The 19,704-nt window shown below is 38.4% G+C and overlaps 2 protein-coding genes across 3 annotated transcripts; both read right to left on the bottom strand.

Moving 5' to 3' along the window:
- Positions 1-310: 310 nt before the first annotated feature.
- On the bottom strand, positions 311-12,066 carry LOC137387356 (uncharacterized). Of its 2 annotated transcripts, XM_068073754.1 has the most exons (14): positions 11,913-12,066; positions 11,376-11,540; positions 10,173-10,330; positions 8,703-8,906; positions 8,034-8,234; positions 5,652-5,764; positions 4,930-5,075; positions 4,391-4,611; positions 3,941-4,116; positions 2,964-3,111; positions 2,566-2,701; positions 2,217-2,368; positions 863-1,066; positions 311-625 (listed from the first exon to the last, which is right to left on the bottom strand). In XM_068073754.1, the coding sequence occupies exons 1-14, from the start codon at positions 12,064-12,066 to the stop codon at positions 335-337; spliced, it is 2,469 nt and encodes an 822-aa protein (XP_067929855.1). In that variant the 3' UTR covers positions 311-334. The 2 variants fall into 2 exon arrangements, with proteins under 2 accessions (XP_067929855.1, XP_067929856.1); XM_068073755.1 differs by lacking the exons at positions 10,173-10,330; positions 11,376-11,540; positions 11,913-12,066 and adding an exon at positions 9,632-9,733.
- Positions 12,067-15,052: 2,986 nt separating this feature from the next.
- LOC137387691 (uncharacterized) lies at positions 15,053-18,928 on the bottom strand. The gene is made up of 3 exons (XM_068074179.1): positions 18,724-18,928; positions 17,289-17,461; positions 15,053-15,922 (listed from the first exon to the last, which is right to left on the bottom strand). The coding sequence occupies exons 1-3, from the start codon at positions 18,828-18,830 to the stop codon at positions 15,621-15,623; spliced, it is 582 nt and encodes a 193-aa protein (XP_067930280.1). The 5' UTR covers positions 18,831-18,928; the 3' UTR covers positions 15,053-15,620.
- Positions 18,929-19,704: the final 776 nt, after the last annotated feature.

Genomic DNA, 19,704 nt, shown 5'->3' with positions numbered 1-19,704 from the left:
TTGGCAGCTTGATTTATAGCAAAGGACTATAACAAACAGCCCGTAGCAAGAGACTATAGCAAGGAGATGATGCTTATAATATAGGTGTCTCTGTGGCTGGTCATCTCCTTGTCAATCTCTGCACGCGATTCGTTCACAAAGACAAAGTATTTCAAGCATATTTATTTATCTTCTACAAGATACTACAAAGTTATGCAAAATGTTCATATGAATGATTGTTAGAGTCATATAAAACTGTAAAATGCCAGTCTTGGGTTTAAAAAAGGTAAACATGAGAAGAAAAGCAGCAGTTTCATCAAGAAACGGGATCAAATATTATTATCTCCCCATGTTTCTATTCAGCTGCAGGTTCAGCTGCAGTTTCCTCAGAGATTTGCTCATTGCTAGTATCTCCGACCTCTGTTGTTTCTTCAGTGGGCTCTATATTCTCCTGCGACGTTGCAGGTGTTGCGATATCCTTTAAAGCCGCTACTTCATCAGTGAGTTGTTGATAAGCTTGGGGTTTTCTCCCCTTACAGTCATCTGCCTCTTCATCAGCCCCTGCCCCCTTCAGGATGGCCACTATTGAGTCCCTAAGCTCCTCATTCGCGATGCTCTCCGCATAGTGAAGAGCTGTTCTGTTTTGCTGTAACAAACATAAGTATTAACTAAACACTCACAAAAAGTGGAGTAAGCTTGTAGAGCTCTAATAGGCTCCCAAAAGATCACAACAACTTACCCTGGCTGCTTGGTTGCTAAAAAAACCCTCGTAACATTAGGGTGTGGTCTATGCTATGAAGAATCATTGAACAAATTTGATTGGTCCTCTTAAATATAAGCAAATAGAACCAACACAACAGATAGTATTCGAATTTCTACTTACATGATCCCTGCAAGTCGTGATACCAGGAAATGATGTTACAAGGTGCTGGACCAACTCTGGTTGCTCATAGAGCACAGCTAGGTGAAGGACGGAACAACCATGCGAATTGAGCCGACAAATGGCGAGAGAAGGTTTGTCCAAGCACTGTTTGAGACCCACTAGGTTGCCTGCTTTCACGTGCTCTGCTATAGTCTTTGACAACTTCTGAAGTACATAAAACAGATGCATATAATATCACCACTTGTCTTGCAACACAGACATTCATAAAAAATACATTTCAGCCTTTATCTTTTGATACCTATTTGACTGCCTTCATTCTTTCTAATTACTATGAATACTTCATGTTTTTCAGTTCTGACTGCCCCTGTTCGTGCCAGTGAGCTCAGCGCCCAGTAACTGACTAAAGATATACTGTAATAATTATAGTATCTAAAGTATATGATGATATAGAGTAGATACCTGTCATTCAGTATGTAAAGTTCATGGTATAGAGTAGACACCTGTCATACGGCATGCAAAGTATATGATACAGAGTAAACACCTGTCATTCAGTATGTAAAGTTCATGGTATAGAGTAGACACTTGTCATACGACGTGCAAAGTATATGATACAGAGTAGACACCTGTCATTCAGTATGTAAAGTTTATGGTATAGAGTAGACACCTGTCATACGGCGTGCAAAGTATATGATACAGAGTAGACACCTGTCATTCAGTATGTAAAGTTTATGGTATAGAGTAGACACCTGTCATACAATGTGCAAAGTATATGATATAGAGTAGACACCTGTCATACGATGTGCAAAGTATATGATATAGAGTAGACACCTATCATTCAGTATGTAAAGTTTATGGTATAGAGCAAACACCTGTCATACGACGTGCAAAGTATATGATAATAGAGTAGACACCTGTCATTCAGTATGTAAAGTTTATGGTATAGAGTAGACACCTGTCATACAGCGTGCAAAGTATATGATACAGAGTAGACACTTGGCATTCAGTATGTAAAGTTCATGGTATAGAGTAGACACCTGTCATACGACGTGCAACGTATATGATACAGAGTACACACCTGTCATTCAGTATGTAAAGTTTATAGTATAGAACAAACGCCTGTCAAACGGCGTGCAAAGTATATGATATAGAGTAGACACCTGTCATACGGCGTGTAAGGTATATGTAATAGAGTAGACACCTGTCATACGGTATGTAAAATATATGATATAGAGTACATAAGTGTCATTCGGTATGTAAAGTATATGATATAGAGTAGATACATGTCATATGTGTATAATGCATATAATATAAAATGACATCAGGTAGATAGTGATAGAGGAAAAAATGAACTTACAGATAGATCGGTAGATTTTGCCAACAATTGAGCAGCTTCCTCCGACAGCGCTCCATCCTGGTTGAGATTTTCAGGGGGAGTAAAACCATTCTCGATCAATGTGACGAATGAGCTCTCATCCCCTGCATTGAGCAGTTCCACTACATAGTTATCTGCAAACAGATACAAGACTCTCAGTATGCCAGCGCAGCAGCCTTGGAGTTTCAATCTAGTAGCGGACCTATTTATGAAATCCTATTTATTTTAAGTGTTATATGCATTGTCAATACAAATGCATCGCATTAGGTATGTTAGTCACATGCAGTAATGAAAAGTGCACTAGTTCTAATGATACGAGTAAATACAGTACCTATGCATTGCCTGAGCTCATCTGACTCCGCCAGATCCCTCGCTGTGTTCCCATCCATGTCTCTCTCTGCTAGCATATCCACCCCTGATTCTGACAGGAGTGCTTGGACATCCTCCACACTGCCTCCAGAGGCTACCTATTAGGAGGAGCAATCAATAAATTACAAAATCACAGCCAATCGCGGATCAGATTCAAAAGCATTCTGGCAGCAGGCAAAGATGTTATATAATTGATGACCGTGTCTGAAAACAAAAGAAAAATTAAAAATACAGCAGATGTAAAAGCAACGGTGGCCTCACAAATAGGTCATTGACATTAGTAAAAAACAGACCAGAATCAGCCACTTTGTGGTCCTAATGCAAATCTAGGTCTACAGAGATGCGTATGTGGTCACGTACGAGTGTGTGCAGTGCTGTTCTACCCAGTTCATCTTTGTCCACCACTTTCCTCGGCGCCACCGGAGTAGCGGTGTGCTCAGGTGTCTCCTCATCCTCCTTGACAGTTGGCAGCTCTGGAGGCTGTGATAGGTGTGCTGATTCCTTGGCCCTGCAAGAGTTCTAATTAGATGCAGAGAGGAACATTTCATAGACCGAGTATCATTACTCACTTGTACTCAAGTTAAACGGTACCATCGGAGGTACTTGTAATCACTATACAAGTACTAGCTGAGCCTGCAGTTGGTAATTGTGGAAGTGCTATCAGCGTTGTGGGGAGTATCATAGCTGAAGCTAGTCAAACAATAAGGAAGTAATGGGAGGATCTTTAGTCAATATATAAGGAGTTACTAGCAGTAGTAGTACTCGAATTGTTCACTAGCATATATGTACATATATTTTTTTGAATGATTCAATTAATACTACTGCTAGTAATTCCCTTTATATTAACTATACATACATAATATAGGCAAAAAAAGTGTCTAAATACAGTGGTGCACAAAAAGGAATACCTGCAATGAGGCTAACTGTATAAGGCATTATGGAATTCCTCTAAGTTTGTTGTACATAATTTAAACGAAATATCAATCATCACCAACTCATGTAAATATTTGTTTGGTTCCATTGAAAAGGAGAATGTTTGAAGCTGAACCAAATTAATTGTTGCAATTAAATTTGCCAAGGTACATATAAAGGTACATATAAAGGTACATATATAGGTACATATAAAGTTCACAACTGCACCCACAGCATGATATTGAAGTTGAGATTTGAGCAACAAGTGAGTCTGACCAGGTCAATTTTTCATTGGCAATGTGCCAGGCTAATAGTAAGTGGCAGGCAACTCTAATTACCTCTCATTTTTTATAAACTGATTTTTAATACCCAGCAACGCCGGGTAGCACAGCTAGTATATATATATGCTTTCGCAATCAACTTACTTCTTCTGTAGCTCTTCCTGCTCTTTTTGCTTTCTAGCCTCTTCTTCTGCTTTTCTCCTCTTCTCTTCTTCTATCTCTTTGAGATAAATAGCCTCTCTCTTCCTTCGAGCTCTGTTCTCTGCTTCTTCCAGCTTTTTCTGTTCTTCTTCCTCTGCCCTCTTTACAGCATCCAGTTGCTAAAATGAAAAATGTAGCGATGAGGTATTTCTTATCTTGAAATCAATAGAAACCGTTCCAGGATATCCTTACCATGTATTAAGTTGGTCAGATATGGCACGCAAATAGCATCCGATACATCTAACTATAGCATCTATGGCTTGTACAAGGCATCTGATACATCTAACTATAGCATCTATGGCTTGTACAAGGCATCTGATATATTTAATGTTTGGGTGAACAAATGTTGGAGTATAAAAAGGAAGATGCAGGGAAAAGTGGCTGTAACCAGACCTGTTGGTGATAGTCCAGATTGGCCTTGTGCTTGTACAGCCACTGTGCCAGAAACTCTATTGGGTCCCACGGTCTTTTCTCAGCCACCTCTGATAGGGCAGCAGTCAGCGGACCTCCAAGCACCTCCGCTATATACTTGGCGTCTAAGGTGTCAGGAGGAGGAGCTTGTCTTCTACTTGCCATGACTGGAGGAGCTCTGGCAGCGGCAGCAATAGGGTTAGCTGTAGTGAAGATATAGGATGGATGTGTGAGATCAGAATGTACGTAGAGACAGCAAACTTAGCCTGGGCATGGCTCTCTTGAGAGGTGAGGGGAAGAAAGCGTTCTCCCCAACCCCCAAAAGAGCAATGCCCAGGCTACAGCAAGCCCATGAACAGAGTCAGGCCACGAACTGTTATCAGATGGAGCAGCATTTACCCAGTAGCCTTAATCACTAGTCGCTAGCAGATAACTTGTTTGAAGCTTGTCAAGACCTCTCCCACCTTCGCTTTCTATTGGGTCAGCAATGAAAAGCAGATATCATTGTAAAACAGACTCACCGACAGCCTCTGGCTGGTCCAAAGCTTTAGCAGACTTGGCTCTCTCTGATATAGCTGTTGCAGGTCTGGAAGGTGGGGTGACGAGCAGCTCCTCCCTCAGATTATCAATGTTTATTATAAAATCTGAGCTATGATCTTTGTAGTACCTACAAAGGCAATGATGAATTACGTACAGGGGCTGATAACTGACAAACTTTGTACCCGACGGTTAAACAGCCACAACAATCAAAAGGCTCGTAAAAGATAATGGCCACAGGAAACAAGGTAACAATGAGCTGGCATAAATACTACTAATCTCCGACAGAAATTATAGGAGATAACAATAGAATTTATAGCCTTGTAGAAATAAATAATGGTACAAGAGTAGAATGGAGTCCTTTAGTAGTGATAGCAACTCTCTGTACTTGGAAAAATAAAGAGGCCTCTTCAATAGCTGCTAATATGACTTGCCATAGCAATGACCCTAATGATTCTATGAATGATAAAAATAGTCATGTGACTCAGAGAAGACAACTTCATGAACATTGCCATCCGTTGTCAGACAAACATACAATATGAAGTCCATCCCCTACCTATATCTGACTGAGTGAGGATGTGATTGAAGGAAAATTCACTGTCTATCTGTACCAAGGCTTTATGCGCTGACATCCTTCAACCACTGTTTGTAGAGACAAAAACTCACCAACCATTATAAAAACACAAAACCCAAGGCTGATACTCACTCCGGATTGTTGCCCTCGATGTCTACTGCGTGACAATCACCTCCAGTTTGCTTGAGAAACTCGTAGAGCTCCTTGTCAATGGCAGCAGCAAAGTGCATAGGAGTGAGGCCAGCCTGTAACAGTCCTTAATCAATAATAAACAATAATTACAACTATTACTTGGGTCTCAAGGCTGACTACTGTGTAAGCCCAATATTATGCTAGAGCTCCTTAAAAACGTTCAAGTCATGACATAGGGATGTACAAACAGCAATGGTTCGGCTGTGTTATGACAGGGATGACTGGTAACTTGATAGAACAATATCAAATTGCACAATAGAAGGGAGTAGAGGGAAAAGGACTGGCACTGACAGAACAGCAACTGGTGGAGTAACGATAAGTTGTGTGACACAGTGATGGGAAGCACAACAATTCATGTTTCACAGAAACAAGCAATTGGTTCACCTTTTTAAACATTCCATCTGAAATCATTGACATCAGAATTTACCATATGACCTCTGTCTGTCATGGCTTGGCAAATAACAGACATATATTACTTGTGAGTCTTATAAAGTTGAGTCAGACAAGACATTGTTGCTGGGACTTGGCTTGAGAAGAGGCAAATATGGAAGCACAAATTTGTGGTGTTACAGTACATGAACATCAAGCAAACGATTCAGTCGTTACTGGTTACTAGGCAACAAGCCCAGATTAAGCCTAATAACGGTCTAATGATCCCGTCATGGTTCTAGTCTCTTACAATCAATAAATGCTGCCTCTGAGCCCCATATAACAAACTTAAATGCTGCCAAAGTCTACATTGTAAGACTTGCAAGCTAGCTCTCACTGAATGCAGTTCAAACACTCTACTGATGTGACTTCATGGTGAGTATCGGAGCTATAGATACAATTCTGTTGTGTAATGCAATTTGGAATTTTTAACTGCCATAAACTTTCCCGTAACACCAGATCAGTGTAATAAATTCATAGGATGAGAGTTACATTGTATTCACTATTTGAAACGTATTTTAAATCATTCTAGCTATTTACAATATTTCTATTAATGATTACCAATTGAGTGAGAATTATAAATTTTTATATTTCTTTGTCTACAGAAACTCAACTAATATCCTAACAGTCGGAGCGCCGAAAGCTGTACATGCCGGACAAATCAAGATTTCTGCAGATGTCACGAATATACATAAAATTGCTGTCTCGTAGTGGCTCACAGCTAGGTATATTAGTTAACAATGTCTATACAGATATCTGTCCTGTCAAAAAGCACACTTAAAGTATTTACACTATGTACATGTAAATGGAAGTTCAGGCTGTGAACTAATGCTGGGGAATCTGACAACTTTGACCTATATAGATTTGGTGTTGCCTTAGTTGTTATCAGTGAAGCTGTATGTAGAATTAATATTCCTGATGAGAAATAGGCAGTCATCACAAAACTGCCGTATGTATGCGTGTAATATATTGCTGGAATTGCCTCATCAGTGAATCAAACTTTTAAAAGAATCTATAACAAGCATCAAAAAGTGTGTAAAGGTACAATCAGAGAGTATATATAGTACTACTAGAGAGTATACAGAGTACTACTACAGAGTATGTATAGTACTACTAGAGAGTATATAGAGTACTACCAGAGAGTATATAGAGTACTACTAGAGAGTGTAGAGAGTACTACTAAAGAGTGTATAGAGTACTACTAGAGAGTATATAAAAAACTACTAGAGAGTGTAGAGAGTACTACTAAAGAGTGTATAGAGTACTACTAGAGAGTATACAGAGTACTACTAGACAGTATATAGGATACTACCAGAGAATGTATAGAGTATCACTATAGAGTGTAGAGGGTACTACTACAGAGTATATAGAGTACTACTAGAGAGTGTATAGAGTACTACCAAAGAGTATATAGAGTACTACCAGAGAGTATATAGAGTACTACCAGAGAGTATATAGAGTACTACTATAGAGTATATAGAGTACTGCTAGCGAGTATATAGAATAATACTAGCGAGTGTATAGAGTACCACTAGAGAGTATATATAGTACTACTAAAGAGTATATAAAGTACTACTAGAGAGTGTATAGAGTACCACTAGAGAGTATATTGAGTACTACCAGAGAGTATATAGAGTACTACTAGAGAGTGTATAGAGTACTACTAGAGAGTATATAGAGTACTACTAGAGAGTGTATAGAGTACTACTAGAGAGTATATAGAGTACTACTAGAGAGTGTATAGAGTACTACTAGAGAGTATATATAGTGCCACTAGAGAGTGTATAGAGAGCTATCAGAGAGTAAGGGGTATTTACTATCAGAGAGTGTATAAAGTGCTACCCAGGAGTCTAGTAAGACCTGGTATTATTAAAATCTGCTACTAGCACTTACGTCTCCCTGCACATCCATGGAGCCTGTAAACTGCTGAGCTATCCACTTGGCAACCTCTGTGTGTTTTAGTATAACAGCTTTGTGAAGGGGAGTCAGCTTACTGGCATCTTCCTTAGTAGCGATCTCCCTCCTAGTTAAAGCCATCTTAACTGATCTCAGTTCTCCTGACAGCACTGCCTCATTCACTCGGTAGAGCATTTCCTATGTATGCATATAACAGAAACCTATGATTGTATTAACACTTGCAATAACAACTGCGATACTAGGAGTTGTCTGACCTTATCATCTGTGGAACAGCAAGTACTGTTATAGCATGCTTGTCAGGGTAATACTAGGTTTTTATAAAAAATTAAAGCTAGAAACTATGTACTAGTGGCAATTCTTATATGTGTTCAGCCTATTCATTGTAGACATCAGCCAGATTTTCGAAAGTTTTAAAATTCAGTGAGTTTCATGAAGCTATCAGTCTCTATCTTAGGAATAAAGGGTAAGGTTCAAAAGAAATCTCTCCCCAAATGACCTTATATAGTTTCTTGACTTTTCACCAAATCATCTGACACAATGAACACACTAAGTCCTCTTGGCTCTGTGAACCTAAATTTAGAGGTGATTGACAATATCAAGTGTTGATAAAGACATAAATAACAAAACAGTCGACTAGAAACTTACAGATGCTAGCTGTCGGTTCAAGTTGGACTCGTAGTTGCTTAGAATCTCTTCCATGTTGAGAGGGGCAGCTTTCATTGCTGCGATATCTGCTCCAGAGATATCTTTGATGCTTGCATCGGCATTTGACTCCATCAGTAGTTTGACAGCACCTTCCGCATCCTCCCCTTTCATGCAGGTGGCATAGTGTAGAGCAGTTCGCCCCATCTAGTTATGAAAAACTTACCCATTTGTCCCTTGTATAAATACAAAAGTTTGTCATACTGCCAAGTTTGATAGATTACAGAATTGAGCTCATTTTAAACCACAAAATTGAAATATGCAAAAGGTAGTGTTGCCAGAAGAGAAAAATAGAGAAGATGAAGACAGATATGATGAGAAAGAAGATGACAAGAAAGGAAACGGCTAAACAAAACAAAAAGGAAAATCCGAAGAGTAAGGAAAACAGAATAAAGAAGAACAGTAAGAGCTGGTTGGAAAGAATGAGCTAAGCACTAAGAGTCAACAAAATAACCCTGAGCTCACTACATGTCTCAACTCACAGGGCTGATTACAAGTCTCAACTCACAGGGCTCACTACAAGTCTCGACTAACAGGGCTGACTACAAGTCTCAACTAAAAGGGCTGACTACAAGTCTCAACTAAAAGGGCTGACTACAAGTCTCAACTCACAGGTCTGACTACAAGTCTTAACTAACAGGGCTGACTACAAGTCTCAACTAACAGAGCTGACTACAAGTCTCAACTAACAGGGCTCACTACTAGTTTCAACTAACAGAGCTCACTACAAGTCTTAACTAAAAGGGCTGACTACAAGTCTTAACTAACAGGGCTGACTAAAAGTCTCAACTAACAGGGCTGACTACAAGTCTCAACTATCAGGGCTCACTACAAGTCTCAACTAACAGAGCTGACTACAAGTCTCAACTCACATTGTCCTGAGTGTTAACTATCTCAGGAAACTTTTCTAAAAGAGCTGCCACAGTCTGCCATAGGCCGTGTATAGAAGCGATCTGGAGTGAAGGGAGTCCCACCAAATCTGGTAAGACAACTTGCTCTCGTTTGCTGAATGCCATCTGCAACTCTCTCTTTCCAGTCTCAACTCTCATTAGCTGCAATATTAGAATGACAACTTGAGTTGACTGCAAGAGACTGAATTTTGTGACTACGTTAAAAGGAGATACTTGAAGAGCAGGGGAAAGCAAATATAAGGAGAAACCATTGACTGTGACTGTTTGAAAATACTTATCAATTCTAAGTTTTCTTAACCACACATTAGGTGTTCTCTTAATCACAACATAATATAATACAACATAACACAATAACATCTGATAGCCTACATGTGAATAGGTGTTATAAAATTTGCTTGTGAGCGATAACATAATAAACAGCAATAAGAAAACTTTTGTCTGACGCAGGCAGAGAGTATATATGAAGTCGCGTGTATAAGAAAGGCGTAGCTCTGAGACAGACCTTGTGAATCTCCATTACTTCTTGTTCTATTTGAATGACAGCAGACAGCCTCTCAATCAGTCGTTTATCGGCCTTTGCGACAACAGCGAGTCTCTTCAAGTGTGTTGTCTTGCCGTTCATTCCAGCTTGCTTCATAAACTCATCAACTTTCTCCTCACCTACGATTACCAGCAGACGTTAGATTAGAGACACGAGGTACCATGATACAGGTACAGACAGCAAGCAGCGATTATACACCAATCTATTCTGCTTTTATAGTAATTAGAAGCTGATTGACAACATAATAGTATTGGTCACTAATGCTTCTACAGACAAACATTGTGAACTTTGTGAAGAAATTTTACCCGTGTTCTTGCAAAGTGCTTGAGAGTTTTATGACATGCTACTAGTTTCTATTTACAGCGATACCTCGACATACGAGTGACTCGACATACCAGTGCCTCGACATATAATAAAATGAAAATACGAGCAGAATTCCAAGCAAGCTTCTCCCTCGAGATACGAGTGATTTTTGAGATGCGAGCCAGTTCTCGATTGTCACTATATGGCCAATTATGTGAGAGGCAGCATTTGAGAACATCGCTGATCAGTCTTTTTCCTCGAAAGTCTTTTCAAGAGGTCGGCTAAAAGCTATAGTAATGCGAGGCAAGAAGCACCGAACCGGAAACAGATAATAAAAATTAAGGAAACAACATTAAAGCAAGTTTAGTAAAAAACTAAAACTCAGCTTTAAGTATGTGTTTAGTCGGCTAAACTTACAAAGTTAACGTTTTTGTCACACAGCGTCACAAAAGTTTAGTGTACCGAAAGCGTTGCTAACAAGTCATTCAGACAGACATTAGCCACTACATTTGTCTTGAAGGTAAACACCTACAGTAGTGTACACATAAAAATGTTACACTTTATTGTAGATTTTAACAACTAAGTAGGTATTTGTTACTTTGTAAGAGTAGGTACTAAATTATGACAATTAAAACATGTTATTTCCATTGTAATATACTGTTTTACGTGGTTCTTCTTAGTATGGTACCACATTAATTTGTATTCAATTATTTTATAAAGAAAATAGTGCTTTGAGACATGAGTAAATTGACATACGAACTGAGTCACAGAGAGCATTAGGCTCGTATGTCGAGGTATGACTGTAAAGCTAATGACATTCTATTTATAGCGTACTGACATGCAGGCAATTGCGACACCTACTCTGGCTGGTTTCAAGTAGAAACTTCTTGAGGTACTTGTTACTCCAGGCGACAGGAAGATTAGCAATCATGAAATCAAGACCAGAGTAGCCATTGACATCTCTGATGAACATGTTGGTCTTGCGGAGAAGAACTTTCCAGACTTCCGGGAAGTCACTGCTGATCACTACAAACAAGAAACCTCAAGTTCTCAAGTTGTTACTTTGTGGCCAGTGGGCTACATCTTTAGCAAGTCTGTAAATCAACAACACTCACTATGGCAGACTTAATATAGACTTAGATGTAATACTACAACACTCACTATGCTAGTCCTCACAACCCACCCACAGAAACATGTTGAGAGACGCAGATAGAGAGAAAAAGGTGCTCACGCTACATAAGGTTTGTTTGGAAAAGGAACAGAGGCAAAAATGTGAGCATTCTCAAACAGAAACTCTTAAGTGTGTCATGTATGAGAGTAGTAGAAGGACTGCAAGTATTAACAGCAATACATAAGCCATGTGCTCCCCACACGTGGATGCTGCCAGTGCAGACTCACGGTTCAAGGCAGCGAGATGGACAAATGATTGGCCAGAGTCTGTTCGCTGAGCAAAATCTGAAGTTGCTGATCCAAGCGCAGAAACAATAGCCTCAGCATTTTTTGTCTCAGAAGTCAGGGCCGTGTATAAAGCACTTTGTTTGATTGCATCCATCATTCGCGAATTTAGTTTACAGTAATATCAGCTTGCAAATCTAAAAAAAGAGAAACTAATAGGTCAAGAGACTAGTCAGCCCTTCTGGTATGAAGAATGTTATAAACAAGCCTTACTCTAACAGCTGACTCCATTGGCTATAAATACTTGCTCGGTCTCAGATATTTCATAAACATGTTTTAAAAGGCTTAGCAAGTCTAATACCTTTATTTTTGTTTGAGATTGTATTGAATAATCATTAATTGTAATAGTTTCAACTACTGACTGTGAACTAAAGATAAGAGTTTAATAAGAAAATTCAAAAGTCAGCTCATGGAGAAACTTGATTGATCACAATATTACTTTTTATTCCTTTTACTAGGATCAGACAACTCCTTATTTGAAGCCTCATCACTAGAGCAGTTCACGCGAGTAAAATTACGGTAATAAGGTTCTGATCACTACTGCTGTTACCATTCAGTTAAGGAATGACAACCCCAAGCAGGTTGACCAGATGGTACCAGTATTCATTATACTTAGTAAGGTAAGAAAATTCCGTTAGAGATAAATGTGAGAGCGTTGATATTTCTATGGGGTATTTACTTGGTGTATTCCGTCTACTGTAACATCTGAAATCAGAAAAGAACTTAAAAGACAAGAAGCCTAAGAAATTCACCTAAAGAAATCAGCTAAACCAATAAAAAATGCAATAGTAGCTTGAGCCACTAGATTATGAGGTGTGAACCTCATGACACTCCGTTGTTTTCACCTTGACATGTATTCTGAAGTGCTTAAGTTCAAGTATCGTGTGTGAAGTAACACTCAATATTCCTTTGTTGTATTCATAGCATCTATGAATAGCCAGAATGTGGTTACCACTCTTTCTGTTTGGCATGGGAGGTAATATACTCAGTATTATAGTTGAAAATCGTGTCTAGTTAAATAAGAGGTGTATAGTAATAATATAATATTTTAATAATGAGGTATTTCTTCGGACACCCAAAACAAAAATATAACACATACAGTTGTGAAGTAGAGTTAAGCATCAAACATAAGTATGACAAACAGACTTGCCAACCCAAGAGTGGGGCAATGCCTGAGATTTGGTTTTGGGGCAATTGATGTATCAATGATAGTATATATAAAATTGTGGAAATTGGGGCAAAAATCTCACGCATTTTCATTTTTTCTTTGGGGTGATTACGTGAGTCTCACGCCCAATGCGTGAGAGTTGGCAAGTATGATGACAAACTTGTCTTGTTATCAGATCATCACTGCATCAATACATCTGGTTAATGCCGAGCCGTTAGTAAAGACTTTAATTAGATTAATCTCAAAGCCAAGACTTTCAGACAATTATATTTTAGATAATATAAGGTATTTCTGTATGCCTGTTGATCTATCATACATGCAACAGCCTATGTCAAACTTTTAAAAAAGGCTCATATATGTGTGTCTATGACAACCTACAAAACACTATGTCAAAGCTACAAACATAAACACGCGTTGCGCTCATTCAGGCTAGGAGTATAATAGTTTATAGATTTAACACAATGTCAAACACACATGATAGAGTTCATATTAATTATAAACTCAGCTTTATTGGCGTTTTTACCAGTACACAAGCTATACTTATAATAAGTTTATTAGATTGTTGATAAAATAAGATGTGCTTGTATTCAGAAGGTAAAATTAGGTTGATATTTCTGAGCTCAAGACAGGTCAAAATAACATGAATAAAAGACAGACCTAAAAGGTAAGCTCAATTGATTGGAACAGTTAAGCAAGTCTGACTGGTGAAGATTATGAACATTGTTCATAATCTTCACCAGTCAGACTTCATTGAACAGGCTCATATAACATAGTACTAGGCGAGCTCCATTGACTGAGATCAACTGGCGGCCTAGTTGACTGGAACAAAGACAGACCTAGATGAAGATCTACAACAGTGGGTTTAGTCTACTTGTGATTACATACTAGTTCTGCTAAATTGAACTGAATGTGGCAACAAAATCTGCTTAGGATAGGTACGGTAATTCCACATACCTAGGAACTCTTCAGGAAAACCTATGGTCGTAGTTATTAGTTTGAAATTACTATTTACACTTAGCATCAAATACTAGAAATTAACAGTAACAAAAAGTCTGCTTGCAATCAATTGATTACTGCAATTCGCTAACAAAATACAAAATGGTTAAAGTTAAAAAACATTAAATTCCTAAAACGCCATAAGAGTAAAATGCAAAACAAATAGTGTTTATGATAGCACATCGTAAAATGTATAAGCTGTTAACTCTGCTACACATAATACACAAAAAAATTTGAAAACAAAATGATTTCTTCTGTAGTCCTCAACTGACTGACTAGTCACGCGTTGAAAGGAGTACTGGCGGCAAACTCATAATCTAAAGACTGCGATCATTTACACCCGCGTAAACTACTACTAATAGTAGATCGCATTTGTGTCTATAAGCAACTACCTACCTGATCTAAGAATCACTACAAAATTGTGGGTTTTATGTAACAATTAGGTGAAAATGCAAAAGAGTACAAGCGTGTAACGACAGAATCCTGTTGCTATACTGCGCTTCGGTTTTGCCTGTGGTACGTTATGCTACCTAGCAACGTTGAGACTACAGTGTAGCTTAAGGTCGTCGACTTCGGTTTCACGGGCTTTATGGAGAAAGTCGCGCAGCTGATGTATGAAAGTTTGGTTTCGCAATTTAGCGAAATTTGCGAATACATAGAGTTATAGTAGTGAACGTTTTTAATAATAATGACATTTGAATGAGTTATCTTCTCTTTAAATTAAATACAGTGTATATATACTGGATGCATAAAATTAGTAACACTGCAGCTATGATGGCTTTAATACTACATTATATTCATAGCTTAAAATGAGCGTGTGATATATGTCTATAATTAAGCTAGATGACTTGCATACTTCTGCTTTATTACGCGAAAACTAATAGTATTCTCCAAAAAGACAGCTGAGATACAGTGGCTATATTTGGGACACATAGCAGATATACATGATCATAGCAAATATATTTGATGCTTTGAACCATTTTAAATGTGGTCACTGTCATCATCGTTTGAGAGGAAATATGTGTTGTATGTTCTTGCGCCTCACATCCTGATAAACTAGTGACTTAGTTAACGAAGAAAGAATGATAAATGGTTTCAAAAACGTAGGATATACAACAACAAATACAAAATACACTTATTAATTTATGATCCTTGGTTTCTTTAAAAAATAAACTTCAAATGACAAACTGGCAAAAGCAAAAATAGAGCCGATGAGCATGCGCAGTAGAGCAAGGCTAACCCAATACATAGAGGTATCGCGTGTCCTTGCCAACAAGTTATGTTATAGTAAGTTTTCACCCAGCAAAAACAAAGAGCTAACTGCTGGCAGTATGCGCTGTAGAACAAGACAGCTGACCGCACATATATAGCTGCCCCTACTCAGAGCTACACTTGACAAGTCATCAAAGCAATTAATTCTTTAATAAAAAAGGTACGTATGTGAAACTGCACTCCATCTCAAGAAAAGGACGGTATATTCATATATGTTAGTAATGGTCATCGAAGTTCATATTGCCGTGTCTGTTATGTTGATAGTTTAGCCCGCAGTACTTGTCCTTTAACAACGGTCCATACGCTGAGTATACGGGGCGGCGGTGGTTAGCCCCTGTCATAGCATTGCTGTAGGGATAAAGGTGATCATTGCCATAAATGTTGTAAGTGCCACACAAACCATACTGGCCCCGCTGCGTTTTTGTCTCAGTGACAGGCCGACCACCGCGATGGTAGAGGTCTGTCGGGTGAGGCTTAGGATAGTCAACCCTAAATGATGGGTCAGCTCTCCACTTCTCTGCAAAAAGAGGAAAGAAACTTTGCCCACCATCTTGAAGAGGAAATATAATATTTCACATGTAATCAAATCCACTATTTTCATATTATCCTTGACCTGGCATCAAGCATCCATAATACCACCTACAAAAGTAGCATGCAGCATACAGACTTCCTTCTTCTGTCTGATGATAAATAGATTATTTGGATGACATCTTACAAAACTCAGCAGAAAATTGTTTTAAAAAACAGTCACAAGGTATTTGCTATGCTAGGCATTGTCATGTGAAAGCAGCAGTTATATGTATAGCAGGTCATATATAATATGTACAGTGAGTATGATTTACCACGTGAGTCAAATGTGATGAGTAATTGAGCCCATGAGCCTCGTTTGAAGCATACTTGACCATATGGGTGTAGAATGGTGAGTCTGTGCAGTAAATATATGTTGAAACAAAACCCTAGTATGTTCAGATTGGTGGAAAGCATAACATATAAGAGCTGACTGTGGATTGAAAAAGTGTGATCTTAAAGACTCTCTAGAAAGTTTGGGCTCAGTTGTCGAATCAAACTGAGTCTTATAACAAGTAAATACCAGATAGACACCCAGCAAACACCAGATAGACAGCAAATATACACTTGGCAGACACCAGATAGACAGCAGGCAGACACCAGATAGACAGACACCCAGCATACACCAGATTGACACCAGATATACACCAGACAGACACCAGATAGACACCATGGAAACACCAGATATACACCAGATAGACAGCAGGCAAACACCAGATAGACACCAGATAAATATCAGGCAGACATCTAATAACAAATACAGACATGAAAAAATTATGAATTGCTGAGACCAAGCTGTCTGTTATTCCTGTCATGTCTGTCCAAGATATATCAGATATTTAAAAGATAAAGCCCATAAATCGATGAATGCATATAGTTCAACAATTACCGATTGCTAGTTTTGTTGCTAGGCAACTCTGGAATCATTGCACTTCAACAATCTAAGCAGCATTTCTAGATAAATGCTGCCCATAAACACATGTACAGGTAAAGACTGATCACAATCCTTCCAAAATTCGTTCTCTTTATGAAGTTGATGATCTCTGTTGTGAGTCTGCACAGGAGACACATTGAAATTAGGCTATACTGTATACATGTTTAGTACTGTATACATGTTTAGTACTGTATATATGTTTAGTACTGTATACATGTTTAGTACTGTATACATGTTTAGTACCAACATTCTTTTCTAATACCATACATTAGTTGCAACTAGTAGCCTGACTGTAGAATCAGAGAAATTACTGACAAGCTCTGAAAAATAATGCGGCAGAGACAACAGAGCTTGATGGCAACAGACTGAAATCAACTTATACCAGTCATTGGCTCAGCTTCAAATGGCCACTGAGTTTGTCGCTGTGGTCCATACCGCTCTTTCATTGAGCTATGGTTAAAGTTTGGGTGTTCCGAATGATGTTTGCTCCACCAGTTTTGGTAAGAAGAGACAACTGGCCTGTTCTGGCCATATTCTCGGCAATGTAGACTCAGTCTGAAACAGATAAACCAACATACAGTACGGTGTATAGGATTCCGTCAGATAAACTAACATACGGTATGGTGTATAGGATTCCGTCAGATAAACTAACATACGGTATGGTGTATAGGATTCCGTCAGATAAACTAACATACGGTACGGTGTATAGGATTCCGTCAGATAAACCAACATACGGTATGGTGTATAGGATTCCGTCAGATAAACTAACATACGGTACGGTGTATAGGACTCCTTCAAATAAACTAACATACGGTATGGTGTATAGGATTCCGTCAGATAAACTAACATACGGTATGGTGTATAGGATTCCGTCAGATAAACTAACATACGGTATGGTGTATAGGATTCCGTCAGATAAACCAACATACGGTACGGTGTATAGGATTCCGTCAGATAAACTAACATACGGTACGGTGTATAGGATTCCGTCAGATAAACTAACATATGGTACGGTGTATAGGATTCCGTCAGATAAACTAACATACGGTACGGTGTATAGGATTCCGTCAGATAAACTAACATACGGTACGGTGTATAGGATTCCGTCAGATAAACGTAAGTGTTTATAAAAAGTCTTATCATGCAGTAATGCCAGATAAAAATAACTTTTCAGCAACAATTGTTTCTTCTGCGACACCACGAAGTTAACTATAAAAAGAAATTTAGTGCATGTAATTTGTACAGTGTTTTCATTTGTTACAGACCACAAAATCAATTTTATTATTTATATGTAAGTGTCGGCGTTTAAACTCCATCAGAATCTCAAAATAAGGCTATTGATATCCTGCTGGTCTTGCGATAATAATCTTTATAATTGCTGTATATCAATTATAAATGAACGTTGTGTTAATTTAGAATTACAAGCGCAAGAGTCACCAGTTGTAGACAAAGAAAAAATCTGTTTGCTCCATAAGTTTATCACATTCATCCAAGTGAGAAAGTGCCTTGACCCACACAAGGATCTGTTAAAGGCTTATGAACATTACTTTCAAGTCAGGATTGTGTTTGTAATATAATGATTCATGTTAGATATTAAATGACCTTTGATGAGAAACACAAAGTATTTCTACGTAAGAACAAAAACCATATAACTATTTTTAATAAAGTAGAATTTTCTCCTTTAAAATAAAGTTGAACGAATACTATATATACCGGTACATGTAGCACATATCGTAGTACTACGTTAAACATATAAGGCGCAAAGATTCAACGGTGACAAAGAGTATTCTACCTCGTCAGAGGTAATTCATACTTACTTTGGACCTTGTGGAACAAAAAGTGTTGGAGCTGAAAGTGTTCTGACATAATTTGGAGGTAAGTCTGTCCACTTTCTCAACGGTGCAGGATCCAATGCAGCGCTCATTTTGCCAATAACACTTTGTGTACCTTTTTAATGTACCGTACGTATACGAAACAAAAAATACAAAGCTCAAAGGATCATCAGTCGATCTACGCGGCCAAACCCGTTGTTAGGCAAAATTAATAGCGTTGCTATAAAATGTCAAGATTACAATGGCCACAAAATCGTAAAATATTTCATAGACTTATTTTTTATAGAGTTCACTAGCTATATAGTTTGGCGAGGGAACGGCATGGGTTTATGGTATGTGACAAAATAGGTAGCGCGAACGCTATTGTTAATGCGACAGTTATGACGTTTCGGGAATGATCGTCCTTTTCTAAAGATGACAACTCCAAGACGTTGCTTGACGCGCGAACCTTTACACTTTAGTTCACTGAGCTGACAAAGTTGGCCACAGCGCAGTGCTGCTGTCACCGAACTACAGCCGAACTATTTATAGCAGTTTGCATCTTTTTTGAGCTGACACTGTAATTAGCTATCTACAATCGTTGCTAGCCTAAGGCATAAAAAGAGCAGAGGAAATCCATCCTACATACTTGACAGTTGATGAGTAATACTGAGTGAAACAAAGGCTTTAGCTACCATATTGATACAACTTGCAATAACATTCTATTATCGACACTTTATACTTTTTGTAAGCAAGCAATTAGCGTAATCACATTTTATGAGTGAAGGACAGATATTAACATGCACAACTTCCAGGTGAGCGTCAGCTTTGCATTGCTGTCTGCTACCTTAGCAGTGTTTTCCGTATTGAATTGATAAAAGAGAGTGCTTCTGATGCTGCTAATTTTACACATTAAATATACAAACGCAAGCATTACAACCATCCAAAAGGCTTTCACTGCATAGTAGAGTGAGTCCAAGAGTCCTA

Source organism: Watersipora subatra, chromosome 2 (assembly GCF_963576615.1).
Source record: "Watersipora subatra chromosome 2, tzWatSuba1.1, whole genome shotgun sequence".
Lineage (NCBI taxonomy): Eukaryota > Metazoa > Bryozoa > Gymnolaemata > Cheilostomatida > Watersiporidae > Watersipora > Watersipora subatra.
Note: the sequence above shows the minus strand (reverse complement) of the source record. Positions and strands in the feature narration are given on the sequence as shown.